Source organism: Lampetra planeri, chromosome 51, assembly GCF_965212315.1.
Source record: "Lampetra planeri chromosome 51, kcLamPlan1.2.h2, whole genome shotgun sequence".
Lineage (NCBI taxonomy): Eukaryota > Metazoa > Chordata > Hyperoartia > Petromyzontiformes > Petromyzontidae > Lampetra > Lampetra planeri.
Genome location: NC_136157.1, coordinates 1,615,591 through 1,639,301, shown reverse-complemented (window position 1 = coordinate 1,639,301; position 23,711 = coordinate 1,615,591). Strand labels below are relative to the sequence as shown.

Sequence of the window (23,711 nt, the reverse complement as noted above, 5' to 3'; positions counted from 1 at the left end):
TTTATTATTTTATTACTTCCCTTCTACGTGACTTTACCGAAAGAACCAAGAAGACAGACACACACACTTACACACATATATCTGAGTACACACATACATACACACACATATCTGAGTACACACATACATACACACACATATCTGAGTACACACATACACACACATATCTGAGTACACACATACATACACACACATATCTGAGTACACACATATACACACACACATATCTTAGTACACACATACTTACACACACATATCTGAGTACACACATACATACACACACATATCTGAGTACACACATATACACACACACATATCTGAGTACACACATACTTACACACACATATCTGAGTACACACATACATACACACACATATCTGAGTACACACATATACACACACACATATCTATGCCTATCCGCGTGGCGGGCTTTAGTCCAACACACACACGAGAGAAACCAGCGCATTTACGAGGACAAAGCCGGCGTTAAGGGACAAAGAGGCAATCGAGAGCGAGGGGCTTGCTGGCCAGTGAACGAACACGCGTTGACGACAAAGCGACGGATTGCGGCGAACCCCGACAAAGGAGCGGCCCTGAGTGGCGCAAACGGGGAAAGGGGAGTGGGGGGGGGTCCCACCGCCTTTGTGCTCCCTCGCAGTGGGACGCAAGTCAGAAGATAATCCCCCCCCGTTACCCACCACCGTCGGAGATGCTGGCGGTGCGCGGAGTAATGCGGGGTTGGTGGACCACGCACGGATTGCCGCGACTCCGTGAGAGAACTCTCCTGCCCCCCCCCACCACCACCACCAACCCCTCCCCCCCCACCCCACCACCCCCCTCCCCCCCTTGCTGCGAGCTGAACAGTACATCAAGTAGGTCTCAAGTACAGCAAGTAGGTCGCATGATTTATAAAACAACCTGGAGTAGAAGACGACTCATGAGAATATCTTAATCGACATCTGTTCTTCACGGCAACTCGGACGGCAGCGGCCCTCCTTGCAAAGCCACCTGTGCCATGAACGAGAGCCATTGGCCGAAACGTCGCCCGTTATTATTCTACGACTCCAGAACAATATCCGCGCCCCCGGGGAGTTGCGACGTGCAGCGCCGCGCAACCCCCCCCCCCCCCGACACGACACCAAGTTAGTTTGTGTTTTACTCTCACGGCCTCGTGCATTCAATCCACTGCTGGATGAAGATCTCCCCCCCCCACGCTGTGTCGGTCACGTGGGTGTTTTTGACCATACTTCACCACGCCGGTCCGTGCGGGTCGGTGAGTCGAGCGGCACTGCCTCCTGGTGGCTACGGCGCAGCCAGCAACCCCGCTGTGTGTGACAGTGTGACAGTGTGTGTACTGTGTGTGTGACAGTGTGTGTGTACTGTGTGTGTACTGTGTGTACTGTGTACTGTGTGTGACAGTGTGACAGTGTGTGTACTGTGTGTGTGTGACAGTGTGTGTACTGTGTGTGACAGTGTGACAATGTGTGTGACAGTGTGACAGTGTGTGTACTGTGTGTGTGACAGTGTGTGTACTGTGTGTACTGTGTGTGACAATGTGTGTGACAGTGTGACAGTGTGTGTACTGTGTGTGTGTGACAGTGTGTGCGTACTGTGTGTGACAGTGTGACAATGTGTGTGACAGTGTGGCAGTGTGTGTACTGTGTGTGTGACAGTGTGTGTACTGTGTGTACTGTGTGTGACAGTGTGACAATGTGTGTGACAGTGTGACAGTGTGTGTACTGTGTGTGTGTGACAGTGTGTGTACTGTGTGTGACAGTGTGACAATGTGTGTGACAGTGTGACAGTGTGTGTACTGTGTGTGTGTGACAGTGTGTGTACTGTGTGTACTGTGTGTGACAGTGTGACAATGTGTGTGACAGTGTGACAGTGTGTGTACTGTGTGTGACAGTGTGTACTGTGTGTGTGCTGTGTGTGTGCTGTGTGTGTGTGAGTGTGTGTGACAGTGTGTACTGTGTGTGTGTGTTGTGTGTGTGCTGTGTGTGTGTGTGCGTACTGTGTGTGTGCTGTGTGTACTGTGTGTGTACTGTGTTTGTGTACTGTGTGTGTGTGCTGTGTGTATACTGTGTGTGTGCTGTGTGTACTGTGTGTGCTGTGTGTGTACTCTTGTGTGTGTGTGCTGTGTGTGTATTGTGTGGCAGTGTGTGCTGTGTGGGCTGTGTGTGTACTGTGTGTGTGTGGGCTGTGTGTATACTGTGTGTGTGTACTGTGTGTACTGTGTGTGTGCTGTGTGTGTGCTGTGTGTGTGTGACAGTGTGTGACAGTGTGTACTGTGTGTGTGTGCTGTGTGTGTGCTGTGTGTGTACTGTGTGTGCTGTGTGTGTACTATGTGTGTACTGTGTGACAGTGTGCTGTGTGTGTGTGTACTGTGTGACAGTGTGTACTGTGTGTGTGTACTATGTGACAGTGTCTGTACTGTGTGTGACAGTGTGTGACAGTGTGTGTACTATGTGTACTGTGTGTGTGTGTGTGACAGTGTGTGACAGTGTGTGTACTGTGTGTGACAGTGTATACTATGTGTGTACTGTGTGTGTACTATGTGTGCCGTGTGTCCAGAATTCGCTGCTGGATGAACGCACTCCCAGATGGGCGTGTTGTGGCTTTTTGAGTTTAGTTTGTGGTCGTTCCGATTAGTACGGTTGGCTACGTACGGTGAGAGAGAAGTTCAACATAATACGTGTCTGAGTACACACACACACATGGGTACACCCAGGATATCTGAGTACACACACACGTGAACACACACACACACATGGGTACACCCAGGATATCCGAGTACACATACATGTGAACACACACACATGCATGTACACATATCTGACTATGCACGTATATACAATTGAGTATGCTACGTGGAGATACAAAGACGGACAGGGGGCGTCTTGTCTGCCTCTTGGTGTTGCATTTTAGGAGCCGTCCATACATGACGTCACGCACCTACGGGGGGGGGGGGGTTAGACATTTGTGACGATGTGTGACGAGGAAGGGGGGTTTGAAAAATGTGACGTCACATCAAAATGCGCAACTTTAAATAAAAAAAGAATTGTTATAACACTCCTACAACATCAGAGTGCAGCGCCACATTAAATACGCACTACAATGCCAATAGTTTAAAGCGATTTGAAGCATGTTTTATTTTCAAAATGGAAATGTGGTTTTGGGGGGGGGCAGAGCTTTGTGACGTCATATTTGAGGGGGGGTCTGACTTTTTGTGACGCCGTGTGACGAGGGGGGGGGGGTCAAAAATCGTACAAAATCGCGTGACGTCATTTATGGACGCCCCCTAAACAGAACGTGGCCAATTCGTCACGAGTGCAGCCCGCCTGGTGTGTGTTGCACTCTAACACGGCGTAGTATAAACCACCTCGCCTGGTCTACAGGAGGTCGTGGGTTCGACCCCGACGCTGACGCCTGCTGCTGCCGCTGTGTATGTGGAGTCTGCGTGTCTCTCTGTCTCTCTCCCCGTGGTCGCGTGGATTGCTCCCCAGGCATTCCGGTTTTCCCCTCCACGTCCAAGACTCAACATCGCGCATTCAGACGACTCGCCCGCTCTCCGTGTCCACGCGGTGACGATACATCACTCGCCATATAGCCCCGGTCGCTTCTGAGCAAGAGCTTACAGCGAATAGCTCAGTGGGCCTTTCTTGGTAATAGTAAGTTTTAGATAGATAGATAAATGGTTTATGGTTGGGCGTCAGACGCCACGTGCGCGCGTGGCGTTGCCGGCTGCGGGCAATGTCGCCTCAGCGGTGTGACGGGGACACCTAGCGGGCGTTTGGTCGCCTGCGACTCCAATCACTTCAAAGGGGCTCCCCCAAAACCCATTTCGCCCATTATAATAAGACCGTGGCCTTCGAATGAAGAGAATAAAAAGTGTAAGTAGCGGTCGACGTGTTTGAGCAAATGGCCGCTTTCTTAGTAGCACGCAGGGCCAGCGAGATAGAGTTGGAGTCGGCCCCACGGTGGTGCGAACGTGGCCATGTCACGCGAACTGTGTGTGGGGGCCACCCAGTGGACCACCGTGGCCACTCAGTGGACCACTGTGGCCACTCAGTGGACCCACTGTGGCCACGCAGTGGACCGCCGTGGCCACGCAGTGGACCGCCGTGGCCACGCAGTGGACCACTGGCCACCCAGTGGACCGCCGTGGCCACGCAGTGGACCACCGTGGCTACTCAGTGGACCACCGTGGCCACGCAGTGGACCACCGTGGCCACGCAGTGGACCACTGGCCACGCAGTGGACCACCGTGGCCACGCAGTGGACCACTGGCCACGCAGTGGACCGCCGTGGCCACGCAGTGGACCACTGGCCACGCAGTGGACCGCCGTGGCCACGCAGTGGACCACCGTGGCCACTCAGTGGACCACCGTGGCCACGCAGTGGACCACCGTGGCCACGCAGTGGACCACTGGCCACGCAGTGGACCACCGTGGCCACGCAGTGGACCACTGGCCACGCAGTGGACCACTGTGGCCACTCAGTGGACCTCTGTAGCCACTCAGTGGACCACTGTGGCCACTCAGTGGACCACCGTGGCCACTCAGTGGACCACCATGGCCACGCAGTGGACCGCCGTGGCCACTCAGTGGACCACCGTGGCCACTCAGTGGACCACCGTGGCCACTCAGTGGACCACCGTGGCCACGCAGTGGACCACTGTGGCCACTCAGTGGACCTCTGTAGCCACTCAGTGGACCACTGTGGCCACTCAGTGGACCACCGTGGCCACTCAGTGGACCACTGTGGCCACGCTGTGGCCTGTGCGCCTTCACCGGAGGCGCGGCGGGAGGGCCCAGCCATGGACTGCGCCCTCTGCTCTCTTGCCGCTCTCCGCCACACAGTGCGGAGGCATGCACGCGGAGACGTAACAATCGATGATTCCCTATCGATTATTCTCTATCGACGTTTCTCTATCGACGTTTCTCTATCGATTATTACACTGATCAACAAAAAAATAAATAAAATTCTGGCCTGGACTTTTGCAGCTGTTTTAGACTAATTTCAGGGTGCTGATTCCAAATCTGATCTCAGATTTGCTCTATCACATCTCATTTTTATGCTATCGGCATACCCCATTTTCATTGATTTTACCCGAAATAACTCTGTCACTTATGATTGCAAGTTGTTGCGAGTCAGTGACTGCTTTAGTGTTAAAATATGGTGCTGTATTTTTAGGATAGTGTGTTTATAATATCATTTTATGTAGATATCCACATTTATTTAATATTATTCTTCTGCAGGGCGTGATCTAACAATGGCTACAACATCCGAAAGAAGGAAATGCAGTAATGACCCAGATATCTTCTACTACATCTGTGGCAGCTTCACTTTGCAGGATCAAAGGCGCCACATCAATACCTTTGTCAAGAAGGTTTATCTTGCCTACTTTAAAGTACGGCTTGGAGACCAAGACAAAAATTGGGCTCCTCACAAAGTGTGTAAAACCTGTGTTGAAACTTTGCGATCATGGTCTAAAGGAAAGAATGCTAAGCTGAAGTTTGGTGTGCCAATGGTTTGGAGAGAACCTACAAACCATTTGGATAACTGCTACTTTTGCCTTGTCAATGTAAAAGGTTTCAATAAGAAAAACAAACAACACTTACAATACCCAGATTTCCCATCTGCCAGACGACCAGTTGAGCACTGTGAGAAAATACCTGTGCCTGTATTTACTGAGCTACCAGAGATTGATGTTGAATCCCTCAGTTTACCTGCTTCTACAGATGATGATGATAATGCTCAGATCGAATATACGCCATCTGATGCAGATTGTGATAAAAAAAAATGTCTCTGTTTAGTCAGCTTGAATTGAATGATCTTGTAAGAGATTTGTATTTGCCAAAGCAGTCTGCTGAATTGTTGGCTTCCAGGCTGCAAGAGAAAGGACTACTCAGACCTGGCACTAGTGTCTCCTTTTATCGTAACGATGTTGAAGGGTCTTCTTGGTTCTTTCGGTAAAGTCACGTAGAAGGGAAGTAATAAAATAATAATAGAAATAAAACATAATAAAATAATTCTCACGACGTTTCACAGCGTCGCCTCGACAGCGTCGCCTCGACAGCGTTGCCTCGACAGACCTGGTTTCACCTGAGGACGGCTGCTTGCGTTGTGGCCGAAACGTCGTGAGAATTATTTTATTATGTTTTTTTTACTTCCCTTCTACGTGACTTTACCGAAAGAACCAAGAAGATGAATCCCTGCAGTCACGAAAGCTTTAAATCGAGATGTTGAAGGGCTTCTTCTCAATATGGGACTTCCCGCATATGATTCAAGTGAATGGAGACTTTTTATTGGCAGTAGTAAAAGGAGTTTGAAATGTGCGTTACTTCACAACAGAAATATATATGGTTCAATCCCAATAGGACACTGAATGAAGAGTATGCCAACATCAAGATTTTTCTGGATAGATTGGAATACCATGTTCATGGATGTCTAATTTGTGTTGATTTGAAAATGGTTAATTTTTCGCTGGGTCAGCAAGGAGGTCACACCAAATACCCTTGTTTCCTGTGCTACTGGGACAGTAGGGCTACATTAGAACACTGGGTTAAAAAGAACTGTCCACCAAGAATCAGTTTGACGCCTGGTGACAAGAACATCATAGGAATAAAATTGTATTTCCCCCACTGCACATAAAACTTGGGTTAATGAAGCAATTCGTCAAAGCTCTTGATCACACTGCAGACTGCTTCAGCTATCTATGTTCAACCTTTTCAAGTCTCAGTGCCGAGAAGAAAAAGGCAGGGATATTTGATGGCCTTCAAATAAGAACACCCATCGGGGATCCACACTTTGTTACAACAATGACTGCGGCAGAGGCTAGAGCTTGGAATGCATTCTCTGATGTGGTGCGGAATTTCCTTGGGAACAGGAAAGCGGACAACTATCGAGAGATTGTGGAGGAGCTGCTCTTGAGTTTCCAAGCACTTGGATGTAGAATGAGCATCAAGGTTCACTACTTACATAGTCACTTGGCCCAGTTTCCAGAGACCATGGGTCACGTGAGTGAAGAGCAAAGTGAACTCTTTCATCAAGACATTCAAGTTATGGAAGAATGTTACCAAGGCCGATGGGACTCAAACATGATGGCAGATTACTGCTGGTCCTTGATGAGAGACATTCCACAAGCTGTACATCGGAGATCGTCAAAGAAGAGGTCGTTTATGCAGATGTAACATCACTATTGTGAATGACCTTTTTGTACATATTTTTCTTATCTTCACAATTCAATTCTTACATGGTAATATGCATTCACTCACATTGATATACAGTCACTCTCACAACTTTATGCTACGGCTCATTAAATGTTTGTTTCATTATTATTGTATATTGTATCTTATCTTATTCTTGTATGGATGTTTAGCTATTCGTATATGAGCATCAATTTGCTGTTTTTATTGAAAATGCAATATTTGATATCTCAAAAACCTGATGTGATAGACAAAAACTGATGCCAGATTTGGAATCAGCACCCCAAAATTACCTTAAAACCATTGGAATACCTTCTGCCAGAGAAAGTGTGTTGACCAGTGTTATCTATCAACGATTCTCTCTCGACGATTCTCCATCGATGTCCCCGCCCGCCCGACTCAACTCTGTGCACGCGGCTGCTGCTGTTACCAGGCGCCGGGCTGCACCATTCACGCGGCTCGGCACGACGGGGGGGGTTGAGGGGTCGAGGGGGGGAATCGACGACGTCTCGTCGCGTTTCACTGCTCACATCCGGGTGAGACCACCCCCACTGGACTCCGCACGCAGTGGTGGTCACGCCCAGTGGGTGAGACCACCCCCACGGCACTCCGCACGCAGTGGTGGTCGCGCCCAATGGGACGCGAGTTTCTCGCTGAAGTTGTCAGTAACTAGGAGCGCCACGCTCCCACGCCGCTGTCACCACCACCATCACCACCACCATCATCATCATCACCACCACCTCCATCATCACCATCACCACCATCATCACCACCACCATCATTCTCGTCAGGACCTTGCTCGCTCCACCGCTGGATAAAGACGGCCTCTCCCTCCAAGCCGCCGCCGTCTCTCACGACCCCTGCGATGGTCTTCATCTCAGCCCGACCGCTCGCTGCCCACAGTGCCCAGCCACACGAGATGTGATGGCATCGTCCGCTACATCTCTCCTCGGTGCTCAGCGGCGGCGGCGGTGGTGGTGGTGATGGTGGTGATGGTGATGATGGTGGTGATTGTGGTGATGGTGGTGGTGATGATGATGGTGGTGATGGTGGTGGTGATGATGGTGGTGATGATGGTGGTGGTGATGGTGGTGATAGTGGTGGTGGTGATGGTGGTGGTGATGGTGATGATGGTGGTGATGATGGTGGTGGTGATGGTGGTGGTGATGATGGTGGTGGTGATGGTGGTGATGGTGATGATGGTGGTGATGATGGTGGTGGTGATGGTGGTGGTGATGGTGGTGGTGGTGATGGTGGTGATGGTGGTGGTGATGATGGTGGTGATGATGGTGGTGATGATGGTGGTGGTGATGGTGGTGGTGATGGTGGTGAACTGAGTCGACTCGCAAGTCGGAGTTATAATCTCGCGCGTTCCATCCATGTGGCTGCCGCTCCGTTATTAGTCTCAACCTCGCCTGGTGTGCAGGAGGTCGTGGGTTCGATCCTGACCCTGACGCCTGCTGCTGTATGTGTGGAGTTTGCGTGTCTCTCACTCGCATCATCATCACGGTAGCTAGGAGATGTTAACTACCTCGCCTGGTGTGCAAGGAGGTCGTGGGCTCGATCCTGACCCTGACGCCTGCTGCTGTATGTGTGGAGTTTGCGGCGTCTCTCTCTCTCTCATCATCATCATCACTGTGACTATGAGATGTTAACTACCTCGCCTGGTCTACAGGAGGTCGTGGTTCGATCGCGAGCCTGACGCCTGCTGCTGTGTGTGTGGAGTTTTCGGCGTCTCTCTCCCCGCGTGGTTCTCCGGCGTTTAGAATCAACGTCTCGACGCGTTCGGAGTTATTCGGGGCTGCTGCTGCTCGTGTCCACACGACGCTCAGCCGCTTCGCTGGGCTGTCAATTGTGGTGGCCAGGCCGCTTCTGGGGGGGGGGGGGGGGAAGAAGCTCCGTAGCCCAGTGAGACTCATCTGGCAATACTCGAATGTCGTCGTCGTGGGTCTGGGCGCCACGGGTGACTGCCCAAGCAACGTCCAACGTTTCGGGTGGTGTCACCACGCGGCGTGCGGTCTCCAATCCGCGTGTCGCCTCTCTCCTCGTCGTCGTCTTCCCTTCCTCCCGTTCGCGTTCCTTCTCGTTCGCGAGCGCCGCTCTGGACTTGTGCATCTACGGCGCGAGATGGGTTTTGGCCCGTTGCTATCGCCACGGTTTAACCTGAACATGCCGTCTATAGATATACATGATGATGATGATGTACATGTGTGTGTGTGTATAAACATTAAAATAACAAGAAACATCGAGCACGTCGTAAACACTCCGCCCCTGACTTCATTCCTTGAAGGGGAGGAATGGAAACTCCTGCTTCTGGACAGACGATTGAGTGGATAACAACTTCTACAATTGCACCTTCGATATGTTGCCACTAATCGATGCGAAAGGAAAAAGATCACAAAATAATAACGCTCCGAGTGAACGGTTATTTTTCATGACCTTGGTATGCTGGGCGCTGTCATAGGAATGTGGAATGGACAATTCAGGTTGATGTCAGTCTCGCCACACGACGCCGATGTTGGCTCTCCCCGCAAAGTGGTAGTCTATTTATCGACCTGCGTGATTGTGACTGACCCCGTCGACCCCAGTGCGCCTCCATCGTCGTAATCAATGGGGGCGGACTCGGCGCATTGTTCTCACAGCCACTGGTGTTACACCCGTGACTTTACAACAATGTGGTACCCACTTTATCGACCTCTCCGGGATTATGACTGTGATGGTGGGGTCAGGCGATTCAATTCCAGAATCGGAACCTTTATTTAGACTGGAGGAATCCGATGAGCTATGAAGCTATTTTTCACGCATGTCCAGTTGATTCACAGATGTCCAATTGATTCACAGATGTCCAATTAATTCACAGATGTCCACAGATTCCGATCTGGAGTCGACTCAGATCATCGTCACCACCACCACCATATCCGTCGTCGTCGTCACCACCTCCACCATCGTCCACTGTTCACTCCCCACAAAGTGGTACTCGGTGGCCCAGTAAACATTCCAACGTTCGGCTAACGTCCGTTGACAATCCGGCCATCGTGGAAGAGTAGGCCAAATACCCCTCTGTATGGGCTCTCTAGAGCTCCCTCTAGCGAAGGCCCTTCTGCCAGCAGGGGCGTGAGCGAGCAATTGCAGGGCTGCACCTTTACCACCACCACCGTCATCACCGTGGCCCACCTCCCCTTTGACCGAAAAGCTGGATGAACGCCCGAGACAGCGGTGAGCTTGAACCCGCTCTAACCCCTCTCTCTTGTCACCCTCCTTAACCTTTGTGCCCCCCCCCCCACCGGCCAGAAGATGCTGACCGCACGATCGCTCGTCACGATGGAGAATCGCCCGAGACAAAGTTTATCGGGCCCTGAGTTTGGGCCCACGCGCAGCTTGCCCGTGACGGCGCCCGGGCCGAGACTGCTGCCGGCCGACGGCGGCGACGGTGGTGACGGTGGTGACGGTGGCGACGGCGGAGACGGTGGCCGTGCGTTTGGCCACGATGTTGACGGCGCCCGGTACAGCGGGCAGACACTGCGCGGGCTGAGGCACGGACGAGGCAGGCTCGCGTGGCGAGATGGGCAGGTGAGCGAGCGAGCGAGCATTGTTTGTAAACTAAAACTAAACAACTTTAAATTTTAATTCACCAGATGTAAGGCCCCCACTGAGCCGCGACAGTGGCTTTTTTTCAGAAGCGACCTGCCCATCGCAAACGAAAGTTCGACGGAAGTGGATTGTCCCGTGGAAATTTATAGCGGCGGTCAAAATACTCTAAACGTGTGACGTTGATTCTAAATGTGGAGGGATAAACGGGAGGACCTAGAGAAGAATCCACGCGACCACGGGTAGAGAGAAAGACGTAAACTCCAAATATACAGCAGGCGTCAGTTTCGGGATCGAACCCACGACCTCCTGTATACCAGGCGAGGTAGTTAACATCTCCTAGCCACCGTGGCGGGTCGAGCGGAAGTGTAGCGGTGAGCGCTACGCTGCACTACGAACCCCGGCGGCCCGAGTTCGATTCTCGCTCACGGCCAAAACCGGCGACGATGATCTGAACCGGTCCAGGGCCCCTCCTAGGTCGACTCAGCCTCAAATGAGTACCTGGTGCGCTGTGTGTAAACATCGCCACTGGGGGAGAAAAAGGGCGTGGTGCTGGCCACCCCTCCCGTGTGCCGTGCCCACCTTCATAGGAGCTCGCTAACAGCACTTGCCCAAACAGTCTGTTGCAGGGGGGGGGGGGCAGGGGGATTTATGTCTTGAAATTTCTGCAACTTATCGATACATATGGAGTAGCTACACATGTAGTAGCTACATGTGTAGTAGCTACATGTGTAGTAGCTACATGTGTAGTAGCTACATGTGTAGTAGCTACTACATGTGTAGTAGCTACGGGCCCCACACTTTCAAGGGCCCCGCACTAAATGCTTTCAAGCTATCAATTCCGGTTCAGTGATTCTGCACTTGCTATATTACTATAGTACTATACCGCCTTCAACTTTTATGAACGACTGGGTGGTTAAGGGTAGCGATTTGTCGTATTATCTGACTGTATAGCAAATGAAAAAATACAATTACTTTAATATGCAAGTAAAAAATGTGTGTTTTAATATTTTTGTGTTTTTTTTATTTAGGGCCCCTTTACAACATATGCTACAGGCCCCGTACTAGCTTAGTCCGGCACTGGGCTTGGCCACGGCCTCTGGCACGCCTCGGTCATGCCAATGTAAAACTTAAGTCCGGGTCGATAGCAAACAACTCCACTATGTTCTTATTTTAACAGCTAAGGCACACTGAGCGATGTGGTCGCTCTTTTTCAGAAGCCACCTGGCCATTGAAAACGACAGCTCGTCGGAAGTGGCTTAGCACGTGGAAATGTACAGCAGCCAAATACTCCTAAGTACATGTTTATAAGTGTGGAGGGTAAAAACCCGAGGACCCGGAGAAAAATCCACACGACCACGGGGAGAGAGAGAGACACGCAAACTCCAAATAAACAGCAGGAGTCCTGTATACCAGGCGAGGGAGTTGACATATCCAAGCCACCGTGATGATGATGAGAGAGAGAGAGAAAGAGACACGCAAATTCCAAATATACAGCAGGAGTCAGGGTCGGGATCGAACCCATGACCTGCGTACCGGGCGAGGGAGTTGATATCTCCGAGCCACGGCGGCGCACCCCAGGCGAGCGAGAGGAGCGAGAGGAATCTTGATTTAAAGCTTTCGTGACTGCAGGAATCCATACTCTTTGGTTCTTTCGGTAAAGTCACCTACGTAAAGTCACCTACGTGACTTTACCGAAAGAACCAAAGAGTATGGATTCCTGCAGTCACGAAAGCTTCAAATCAAGATTGAACCGCCTCTACGGGGAGGGTTTCCACACAATTATTAGATCTTCTAACAGACTGCGAGACAAAAAGATCCTACGTGACTTTACCGAAAGAACCAAAGAGTAAGGAGCGAGAGGCTTTTGGGGTCCCGTGTCGTTGCAGTTGTACGTGGGCGAGTTTTTCCGCGACCACTGCCATGGGCTGGGCGAGCACCTGTGGCCTGATGGGTCGCGGTTCCTCGGGCGCTTCTACCTCGGCAGGAGGGAGGGCTACGGCTCGTTCACGTTCCCGGACGGGAGCACTTTCCAGGTGACAGCCACTCTCCCCCCCCCCCTCTCTCTCTTCTGTCTCTTCTCTCTCCCTCCTCTCTCTCCCATCTCTCCCCCCCCCCTCTCTCTTCTGTCTCTTCTCTCTCCCCTCTCTCCACCCTCTCTCCCCTCTCTCTCCCATCTCTCTCCCATCTCTGTCCCCTCTCTCTCGCTTTTTACGATCAGAGGAAACAAGAAGATGCTCGGTTTAGTCGGCACTTTGTCGTTTTTTTTAGTGTTTTTTCCTTGCTTTGCTTTATGTGCTTCCCCCCCCCTTTTTTAATGAAATATTTTCCATGTTTTACATTTTGAAACAAAATCAATCTGTGGTACTTTCTTCGTAGACATAAACACCAACACGAAGAAGCACGCTCTGCTCCTCCTTACCCCTACCCTCTCTCTCTACCCCCTCTCTCTCTACCCCCTCTCTTCACGTTCCTGGATGGGAGCACCTTCCAGGTGTCAGCCACTCTCCCCCCCCCTCCCTCTCTCCTCTCCTCTCTCTATCCCCTCCCTCTCTCTCGACCGAGTATGCTGCCAGTTTAATTTGTTTGCTTTCTGTGTTTAGTTTGTGTTGTGTGTCCCCCTCGCAACCTCCGATTAGCACGGTTGGCCACGTACGGTGTGAACGAAGTTCAACATAGTACATACGTACAGTACAGCGCGTACATAACCTCCCTCCCCACCACCACCCCCTCGTCATTAGTTCACGAAACCTGTGAGCTCGTTCGTATCGACCCGAACTTGACCCACGGGTCGTGGCCTTCGTTTAGACGTTGGCCCACCTGGCATCTAGGGGGCCACGTGCTCAGCAACCGGTGATGACAGAAGGGAGAGAGGGAGAGAGGGAGAGGGAGGTAGAGGGAGCGCCACCACCACCACCGCCCTCTATTCTTCGAGCACTTTTGTGTCGGGAGTGGAACGTCCTTTGTTGACACGAGGCTCCGGGCTGACGCACGCGCTCGGCGGTGATGGTTGTGGGATGGTTTTCGCGAGGAGCGGTAGCGTAACGGTTAGTCGCTTTACACTTACGAACCCGGAGATTGTGATGGTGCGGGTCGTAATGGTCATGATGCTGGTGATAATAGTGGTGATGGTTGTGATGGTGTTGGTGCTGGTGATGGCGGTGCTGGTTGTGATGGCGGTGCTGCTGGTAGTGATGGTGCTGGTGGTGATGGTGCTGATGGTGGTGCTGGTGATGATAGTGGTGGTGGTGCTGGTGGTAGTATCGTGACTGTTGTTGCGCTGCACTACGATCCCGACTACGACCCGAGTTCGTATTCCCCTGCGCTCAACCAAACAGCAGTGACATCAATAATACCGCTGTGTAACAAAACAACATTTTGTTCCTGGGTAGTAAGTGTTATTTCCTAATTGCTTATGCCTCAAAAGTACAGAAAATGGCTATTATTCCCCACAAACTTTGCTTTTGTGACCAGGACAGTGATATTTTAAATGTACCTATTTTCGAGAACATTCCAGATAGATTCAGTGTTGAGTAAACCTGGAGTAACTTCTAGAACATTCTAGAACTTTCCAGTAATATAAATAGCAATATACATACAGGGGCCTTAAGCCCACCAGTTCAGTTTAGTTCCAGCTGCCAAAGTGGATACATATCTGCATTTTTCTGAGATGGCATCAAGAGGCTGCAAGCATCCGGCAGACGCATTTTGCGATGTCTGCGGCCAATTTATCAAGACAAGAGCGAAAAAGTTATCTGTGGAAGCATCTGCTAAGATGTGAGAGGCCTACAAGGAATATTTCGGCATGCCTGTCAGGGATCAAGACAAACCCTGGGCGCCTCATTTCACCTACGAGCAATGCAAAAAATTACTCTGGAAGGTAAGATGGACAATTGTTGCTAGGAAAAAAATTTTGTAATAAAAAAAGAGAAAATTGTGAAAGTTTTTAATTTTAAAATGTTTTTCAATTTTCAATTTTATTGAAAGAAGTAATATTTTAAAATACTTTGCTTTAAACACGCTTTAATTAAATGTACCTTACTAGTAATGGCAGAACTCCACGACTCCAGGAAGTGGCCCCTGGGCTTGCCATGACGTAAGGGACCGTGGTGATTTACAGCCAACGTGAGTTGAGCGTGGACAATTAGACCCAAGCCGAAATATAACATAAAAAATGAATGTTTAAAAATACTTTTAAATTTTTTTTGATAGAATATAGTATTGTCATCAGTATGACATAAGTATACCAAGTTTGCAGTCGATACCACATTGGGAAGTGGGTTAAAATTGAGTTACAAAATTTGAGGACACGACAACGACAACAACAGACAGAGTGAGTTAAATAAAAGTGTGTTAAAAGATATAATATATGAAAAATGTTGCGAGAATCTCTTACACATTAGTCATGGGTGAAATAAATGTATTTTTGTAAGATGGTACAGAGGGGGAAAGAGAGCTATGAAAAAAGCAAAGTTTGTGGGGAATAATAGCCATTTTCTATACTATTTAGGCATACGCGATTACGAAATAACACTACCCAGGAACAAAAATTGTGTTACATCGTGTTACCTCAAGCGGTATTGTGGGGCTCCCCTAGGTCGACTCGGCCTCACACAAGTACCTGATTTCGCTGTGTGTAGTCAACATCACCACTTTGGGGAGACAAAGGCGGCCGGGCGTGGTGCTAGTCACCCACTCCTTTGTGTGCCGCAGTGCCGGCCTTCATAGGTGCTGCTCGCTAACAGCACTTGCCCCAACAGTCTGTTAAGGCTATAAGGGGGATCTTTGTCTTTGTGTGCATATGTCCGTGTACAGTATGTATATGTTAGTGTGTGTGTGTTAGTGGGGGGGGGGGGGTAGTGGTTAGCAGCTGCGTTACGAGCTCGGCCACCCGAGTTCAATTCCCGCTCACGGCCACCACCAGTGGCGAACGATTGTCTGAACCGGTCCTGGGCCTCTCCTAGGTCGACTCAGCCTCAAATGAGTAACTGGTGCAGTGTGTAAAAACATTTCCACTGGGGAGACAAAGACGGCCGGGCGTGGCGCTGGCCACCCACCCCCCCCCTCGTGTGCCACAGTGCCGGTAGCCTTCATTGGTGCTGCTCGCTAACAGCACTTGCCCCGACAGTCTGTTAAGGCTATACGAGGTGGGAGTGCATCTTTGTCTTTGTGGCGGGATGTTTGGTGTGCGCGTCGCTGGGGTTTAGCGTTGCCCCGCTGCCGGAGTGAAAGGCCGCGCGTGCGTGCCGAGACAAACATTGCCCCAATGTGGTGATGACGACGATGATGACGACGATGATGACGATGAACGCGCCACGGCTGCCCTCCCCTGGCCCCCGTGTTGCGTTCGTGCTGGGTGATAGACAAGCTCAGACTCGCCCTCCGTATGTAAACTAAACCAAAAACTAAACAACAATTTGTTTGATTAAAATGGGGCATTTTTTGCCAGTAGCAAAGTATGAAGACATAAGAATAGGTTTTACTCTTTCTGGAAATAAAACAGGTGTTAAGATGTTCAAACACCAAAGATATACCTCGCAATAAAGGTGTTTGGGTTAGATCGCGTAAGTATAAATGTGTCGATGTAACTACTTTAGCCCATCGGTGTGTTGAGTGAATCCAGCGGAACGTCGTACTCAGATTGTAAATGTTGTGGATTCACTCTCCAACACACCCGTGGGCTGGAGTAGTCACTGTTCGGCGGGTTTTTTACGTGTCAAATCCCTTACTAATTGACCGTGTCGGGTGGTGGAGGGTTACGACACATTTATAAATAACGCGATCTAACCCAAAAACCTTTATTATGAATAATATTGGTTGCGAAAGCCTTCGTGTTAAACCAAATATAAACCTTTTGCAAGGAATCATGAACAGTACAAAGACAATGCACTATCAGAACACTTAAAGCTCGGTGTGAGCAGCTACATCATATGTACTTGTGGCATTGTGTTTGTGCTGTTCCCCTGTTGGTGTTCTCTGGTCTGACACTGGTGGTGAGGCTGGGCCCACCCCGTCCCACGGCAGCAGCCACACGGCACCATCACGCGCGAGGCGTCTTGAGTGATGGTACCTCCGTGTTTAGCCACGAGAGGCCAGAACTAACAACCCCACGGTGGCTCAATTGGGACACGAAGAATTCGCCCGCGATCAGTCGAAACCGCAAACGATAAACCCGCGTTATTCAAGGGTCTCCCGTACAGGTTTCCCTCAGTTTTACAAAAGGGACGCTATGCTTCAAAATACACGGTGTGAAAGAACATTTCGTAAATCGTAAATGGCTTTTCCAACTCATTTAATACTTACAACTTTGGGATGTGTTTCAGACAAGTCATTCCGACTCCTAACCTAGAAATATACACCCATATCACTTTTCACTATATAATAATAATAATAAATAACGTAAACGTTCAAATGACTGAATAATAATTTGTAACTAAAGTAATTCACCTTTTCGGGGGACTCGCCAATAAGACCTTGCCGCGTGTTGCACTGGCGAGGCGATGGTGGAGGCGTTGCCGTTGCACCGCAGGGCCACCGTGACACAGCCTCCCGCGTGGCTTCCCGCTTGACGATCTCGCGGCGTGTGGTGAAAACAAAAAAATCCGTTAATGCGGAAATTCGATTTCGTTCATCGAAAAGCGTCCACGATTTGTCAATTGCGTTCACGCGAAATGTCGTAGGCCGAACGTGCCGTAGACCGAGGGATTCCCTGAAGTCGTCGTAAATCTAGGGACGGCTGCGACTCGGCACATCTGGTGTTGGCGCGAGTTTTCGTTCGGCGCCCGCCGATCGTCACGGAGGAAGGCGCCACGAGGTTTCGCAATACGGCGGCTATTCTGCCACCGCTACCGCTGCGGCTATGTGCGCGATCCCAATTGAGTCACTTGTGGGTAATTTTTCTAACCATGGGTAGTTTGCTAACAGCACTTGCCCCCAACAGCCTCTATTGGGGGGATTATTTTACTTTGCGCCGTTTGCTGTGGTGCCTCTTGCAGGGTTTGTACGCGAGCGACCGGCGTTTTGGACCAGGCATTCGCAGTTACGGGGACGGGCGTCAGGACGTGGGGATCTGGCTGGGGGAGAGGCTCGTCAAGCTGTGCGTTCACCTGGCGAACATCGCTCCCGCGGTCTGGCCCCCGGAGGAAGTGACATCACCAGCGGGCGCCAACACGTGGGAAGTGACATCGCACGCGGCCAAACGGGAAGCGAGGCCGGCCGGGGACGTGCCACCGAACGTCGAACTCTCCAACACACAACCGGTGTGTGCTGAACTCGTGACTAATTGGCCGTGTCGGGCGGTGGCGGGTATAACGACGCATTTATACATTTACTCGATCTAACCCAAATAAAAACCTCGATTGTGGAGGTCTACCTCGTTGGTGGTCTCAGCACGGTCACCAACGACTGCACAAGAAAAACCACCGTCACATATCAATTTGATTCTGCACTTAATCTAAATTCCAGCTCTGGGACGATGCAGGCGTCGGCAGGCCAGGCGCGCGAGAGGCGTCGGCGCCGCGCGGCGGCGGCGCATCCGTAGGGATGGCCCCCGCGACCGTCGCTGTCTGCAGAAGAGGGCCTCGTAACTTGCCGGATTTCTCTGGGACGGACGAATATTCGGACGATTCCTACGACTCCGCGGACGCGTCAACCACGGGCCGCCCAACGGGGGACGACGGGGCCCGGCGCGACGATCGCCGCCGCGGGGACGGGGGAGTCGCACGCTCGGCGGGCACCGTGCGGAGCAGCAGCGGCGATGGGTTCGACGAAGCGCTGAGGAAGCAGGTATAGACGAAGCAGAGCGCCACGGTGGCTAGGAGACGTTAACTCCCTCGCCTGGTGTGCAGGAGGTCGTGCGGTAGATATTGACCCTGACGCCTGCTGCTGTATATTTGGAGTTTGCGTGTCTCCCTCTCATCATCATCGTCACGGTGGCTAGGAGACGTTAACTCCCTCGCCTGGTGTGCAGGAGGTCATGGGGTAGATATTGACCCTGACGCCTGCTGCTGTATATTTGGAGTTTGCGTGTCTCCCTCTCATCATCATCGTCACGGTGGCTAGGAGACGTTCACTCCCTCGCCTGGTGTGAAGGAGGTCGTGGGCTCGATCCCGACCCCTGACGCCTGCTGTTTTATTTGCAGTTTGCGGTGTCTCTCTCTCTCTCGCTCTCCCCGTGGTTGCGTGGAATTTTCTCCTGGTCCTCCGGTTTTTTCCCTCCACACTTAGAATCAACACCACACGGCGTTTAGAGCATTTGGCTGCTATAAATGTCCGCACGACGATGAAGCCGCTGTAGGTTCCCCACGTGACGGCCACTTTGTTGAGCTATCATTTGTGATAGCCACGACGTCGCTGCTGATAAAAAGCTATGTAGCTCAGTGGGCCTTACCTGGTTTAAATGAAATAAAAATACATACAGTTAATAAATAGTTGCGATTGCTGCATCACCCTGCAGCCGTGTAAGTATAAGCGCGTTACACAAAATGATACGTGAAGTCGCAGCGGCGTTCATGCAAAAAAACGCATCTTGGAACGCTGTCCAGTTTCCGCGCATAGACACGGGAAAACAGAAGTCCGCCAGAAACCTGCACTGTCAGCAACTGCCCAAGCTCTGTGATCCTATAATTGGGATGTTTGGCAGCTCCCAAAATCTGTTGCTACGCTCATGACAATGCAACACATGGTGCGCGTGATGAACTGTTTACGTGTTGGCCACAAACGCCTGTAGGCTGGGAGTTGTGCGGCACACAGTGATCTCTGCGTGATCCATCAACCCCAAATCCAAACCGCCGGCTTGCACGTGTGTGCCACCACCACCTCTCCTGGTGGTGGTGGTGGGGTGCGGTAGCGCAGCGGTTAGCGCGCTGCACTACGAACCCGGCGACCCGGGTTCGATTCCCGTTCACGGTCACCAACACCGTTGAACCGGTCCTGGGCCTCCCCTAGGTCGACTCAGCCTCGAATGAGTACCTGGTGCGGTGTGCAAACATCTGCGCTGGGGAGACAAAGGCGGGCCTTCGCAGGTGCCGCTCACTAACGGCGCTCGCCCCGGCGGTCTGCCGAGGCTATAACGGGGGGACCCGTTTTGTGTTTCGTCACCCGCGCAGGTGCAGAGCGACCCGCTGGGCTACCGCTTCCAGGAGCTGGCGCTGCACGACGACGTGGTGCTGCCGCCCGGCATGGAACGCTACTCCACCGACGCGCAGCACCTGCCGCTCACCGCCAGCTACCTCGCCGCGTGTGACGCGCGGTTCTTCAGAGGTGCGAACGGGCGTCTTCCGCTTCCGACTCCCTCACCTGGTATGCAGGAGGTCGTGGGTTCGATCCTGACCCTGACGCCCGCTGTACATCTGGAGTTTGCGTGTTCTCTCTCTATCCCCGGGGTCACGTGGATTTTTCTCCAGGTCCTCCAGGTTTTTCCCTGCACATTTAGAATCGACATCATGCGGTTCATAGTATTTGGCTGTTGCTATACATGTCCACGTGATGATGATGATGATGATCAGCCGCTTCGTTGAGATATTATTTGTGATGGCCGGGTCGCTTTTGACAAAGAGCTGCACAGCAGCTCCGTGTGGCCTTGCCTGATGAAATAAAAATAAAAACTCGCTCATAGACTTCTCCTTTGCACGGTGTTTCGGCATTTTTGTTTGTGTTGCCTAACACTGTCGCGATTTGGCTCGCGTCGGAGTCGCGACGACGCCACCACACGAAGAATCCCTTTGGAAATCTCGCACGGGGGTGGGGGGGGGGTGCGCCGGCGCGACCCTTCACGCGTGCTTAGAGAAGGACCCGCAGAAGTGGGTATCGCAGAGCTACGTCCGAGATGCCTCCTCCTTCTCCTTCTTCTCCTCCTTCTCCTGCTTTTCATTCTCCTCCTCCTTCTGCCCCGCACTCGCCCGGCGCGTGCGAGAGCGAGGCTCGTCGCGTGACGCTCAAACCCGACGCTTCAATTACCAGAGCTGGAATTTAGATGACGTTAAGTGCAGAATGAAATTGATATGTGGCGATGTTGTTATTGTGCGGTCGTTGGTGACCGAGCTGAGGACACCAATGAGGTAGACCTCCACAATAGAGGTTTTTGTTGGGTTAAATTGCGTGAATATTAAAGCGTCGTTAAACCCGCCACCACCTGACACAGCCAATTAGCAAGTTTGTGTCAAAACGTACCAATTAGTGACTATTTCAGCACTCACCGGTTGTGTGTTGGCGAGGAGACACACAACATTTACCATTTGAGTACCGTGACGTTTCGCCAGCAATTACAACCAGCATCATCAGGCTACAGGCAGAGTTGTGGATAAATCCTCCTGTTTCGGTCTTTAATAGAGGTGGAGGTGAATGTATCCAGATAAATTACAATGGATGTCTATTATTGGTTGGGCTATTCACAGTTAATCAACATACATTATGTATGTACATAATATTATGTACATTACGCGTGTACATTCTTTCGTTTTTGGGTCCCAAAAATCGGTAGACTTGAGAGCATGGTCGTTGCTGTCGAGAAATAACCACAATGCAATGCGGCAGACCCCACGCGCTGGGCACTGTGGTCGAGACAGATGCGTGGACAACCTCTACGAAAGATCGCGAATCACACAAAATCTATTACTGGACAAACGTAAAAAGTGCAAACGCCTTCGCACGTGACATAATTGCCCCGCCGAGCTCCCCGAGCGAACGCCGTGACGCACGTCGCACTGGCTCAGCGGGCGGTTCACCCGTCGGGGGTGGATGCGCGACGCCGCGTCGTCAGCACGCCTGACCCGTGACCCGCGACCCCCCCCCCCCCCCCCCTGTCGCCGCAGCTCGGGAGGCGGCCGGGCTCCACGCGGGCAGCTGCTGGCGGGACCGCCACCTCCCGGTCCGGGCGTGGCTGAGGACGCATGCACGGGCGCACGGGTAACACGCACGCACGCGAGCGTCCCGCCTGCCGCCCCCACCCACCCAACCCCCACCCCCCCCGCCCGCCCGCCCGCGGTGGCAGCTGGGCTGGGGGGAACGGCGGCGCCCGGGAGCCGTTGAATCGGTTCGTGTGAATCGGATTCCTTGCCGTGCGGAGTTTCTACGTTTTTCTCCCCACCCACGTACCCACCACTACTCTGCGCGGGGTTTTCTCCAGGCTCGCCACTTTCCTCTCATAGCTAAAACAACCCCCGCAGTGCGAGTGGCATTGGGGTCAAAATTTCATCCCGACGCTGGAAATCACTCGGTTTGGATCACACGGCAGCAGCGGCAGCAGCGGCGGCATCGCCCCCTACTGTGAACAGCTGGCAGGACCCTCCTGAAAAGGAGTCATGAGACTCGGTGAGGTTCTCCTTGGTGAACACGCGGATCAATAATAAATCATACTAATTGTTGCATCGTAAGATCGTGAGAGGTGGCGGCCTTCATCCAGCAGTGGATAGACCGCGGCTGGCGACGGTGACGACGCCGAGCTCTGTCGCCGCAGGGAGGAGCGCTGCGCGCTCGATTGTCGTGCGCGCGACATCTTGGAGGGCCGCCGCGTGGGGTTCGGCCCACGGGGCCCCCTGGAGGAGGCCTCGGAGCGCCTGCTGGCGGCGGCCGCCCGGGGCGACGGCGCCCGGGCCCTCGGCCCGCCGCTCACCCACCCCGACGTCGCGGACGCACGCGGGCGCACCGCGCTGCACGCCGCTGCGGTGAGAGGGCCGCGCCGCAGCTGGGCGATTGGTTGCGCGCAACTCGGCTGCAACTCGGTTACGTGCGGCTCGGTTTCACGCAACTTAACCGCTCAAAGCCTCGTCACCACACTTGAGCAATCGGTTCCACGCGACCGAGTCGCTGACGCAGGGTCCACCAACTTGGTTGCATGCAGAATCTCAAAAGCCGGGTCCCCACGCCTCAGCAATCGCTTGAACAGAGTTATATTGGCGATGGGATAATGTGGTGCGGGAGGATGTGGAGCTGAGTGGATGTGCCGATGACGGTCAAAGTCGGCCGCTGTGGAGGAGGTTCGTGAAGGACGCTACTGGGAAGTCGGAGGCAGTCATCCTCCAGCAACAACGGAGGCCGAGCAGCACTGCACCTCCGATTAGCACGGTTGGCTGCTTACTGTGCGAAAGAAGTTCGACATGGATACGTACATGCGAGCAGAGGGCCGGGCAGATTAAACGTAGCAAGGTGGCACAACAGGGGGTAGAGTGGGTGCATCTGCCAGTCATCTCAGGGAGTTAAATCATAACACCTGGGTTTGTGCCATAACCTCCTCCTGCACCTAGCCTGGCACAGCGGGCAACCCGATAGCACCTTGGGTGCCGTGACCTCCTGCCAGCGAGCCTTGCTTGGACACTTTCCACGATGGCCTTTTAGTGGACCTAGCTTGGTACGTACAAGCGCCGTGGTGAATGACCGCAGCTGTCGCGCTTCAGGTGCGTGTGGCGTGCCGTTGTGCTGATTCGGTGCTGCCCCCGTTTGCAGGTGAATTGCCAGGAAGACACAATTCACCTGCTGCTGGACTGGGGCGCCGATGTGAACGCGTTGACGGACGATGGCATTTCTCCACTGCTTGCTTGCCTCATGCTGTACTATGCACAGGTAGGAGACACGTGTGTGTGTGTAGCGGTTAGTGCGCTGTGCTACGAACCAGGAGACCCGAGTCCAGTTCCCGCTCGCAGCCAACACCGGTGACGATTATCTGAACCGGTCCTGGGCCTCCCCTAGGTCGACTCAGCCTCAAATGAGCACCTCGTGCAGTGTGTAAACACCGCCACTTGGGAGACAAAGGCTGCTTGGCATGGTGCTGGCCGCCCATGCCCTTCTGTGCTGTTATGGCCTTAACAGGTGCTCGCTAACAGCACTTGCCCCAACAGTCTGTTCAGGCTGTACAGGGGATCTTTGTGTTTGTGAATGGCAGCACTGAATGATCTAAGAAAATACATCTGTAGTGAC

General features: G+C 52.3%; 1 protein-coding gene across 1 annotated transcript in view; it reads left to right on the top strand.

Moving 5' to 3' along the window:
* The first annotated feature begins 7,826 nt into the window (after positions 1–7,826).
* ANKMY1 (ankyrin repeat and MYND domain containing 1) overlaps positions 7,827–23,711 on the top strand; it is a 31,510-nt gene continuing 15,625 nt past the window's right edge. Inside the window, exons 1-9 of the mRNA XM_078616794.1 lie at positions 7,827–8,163; positions 10,506–10,781; positions 12,689–12,835; positions 17,795–18,058; positions 18,264–18,584; positions 19,907–20,099; positions 21,611–21,704; positions 22,255–22,462; positions 23,241–23,357. Coding sequence (XP_078472920.1) covers positions 10,506–10,781; positions 12,689–12,835; positions 17,795–18,058; positions 18,264–18,584; positions 19,907–20,099; positions 21,611–21,704; positions 22,255–22,462; positions 23,241–23,357 — 1,620 coding nt within the window. The 5' untranslated portion in view covers positions 7,827–8,163. The remainder of the gene's footprint in view (positions 8,164–10,505; positions 10,782–12,688; positions 12,836–17,794; positions 18,059–18,263; positions 18,585–19,906; positions 20,100–21,610; positions 21,705–22,254; positions 22,463–23,240; positions 23,358–23,711) is intronic.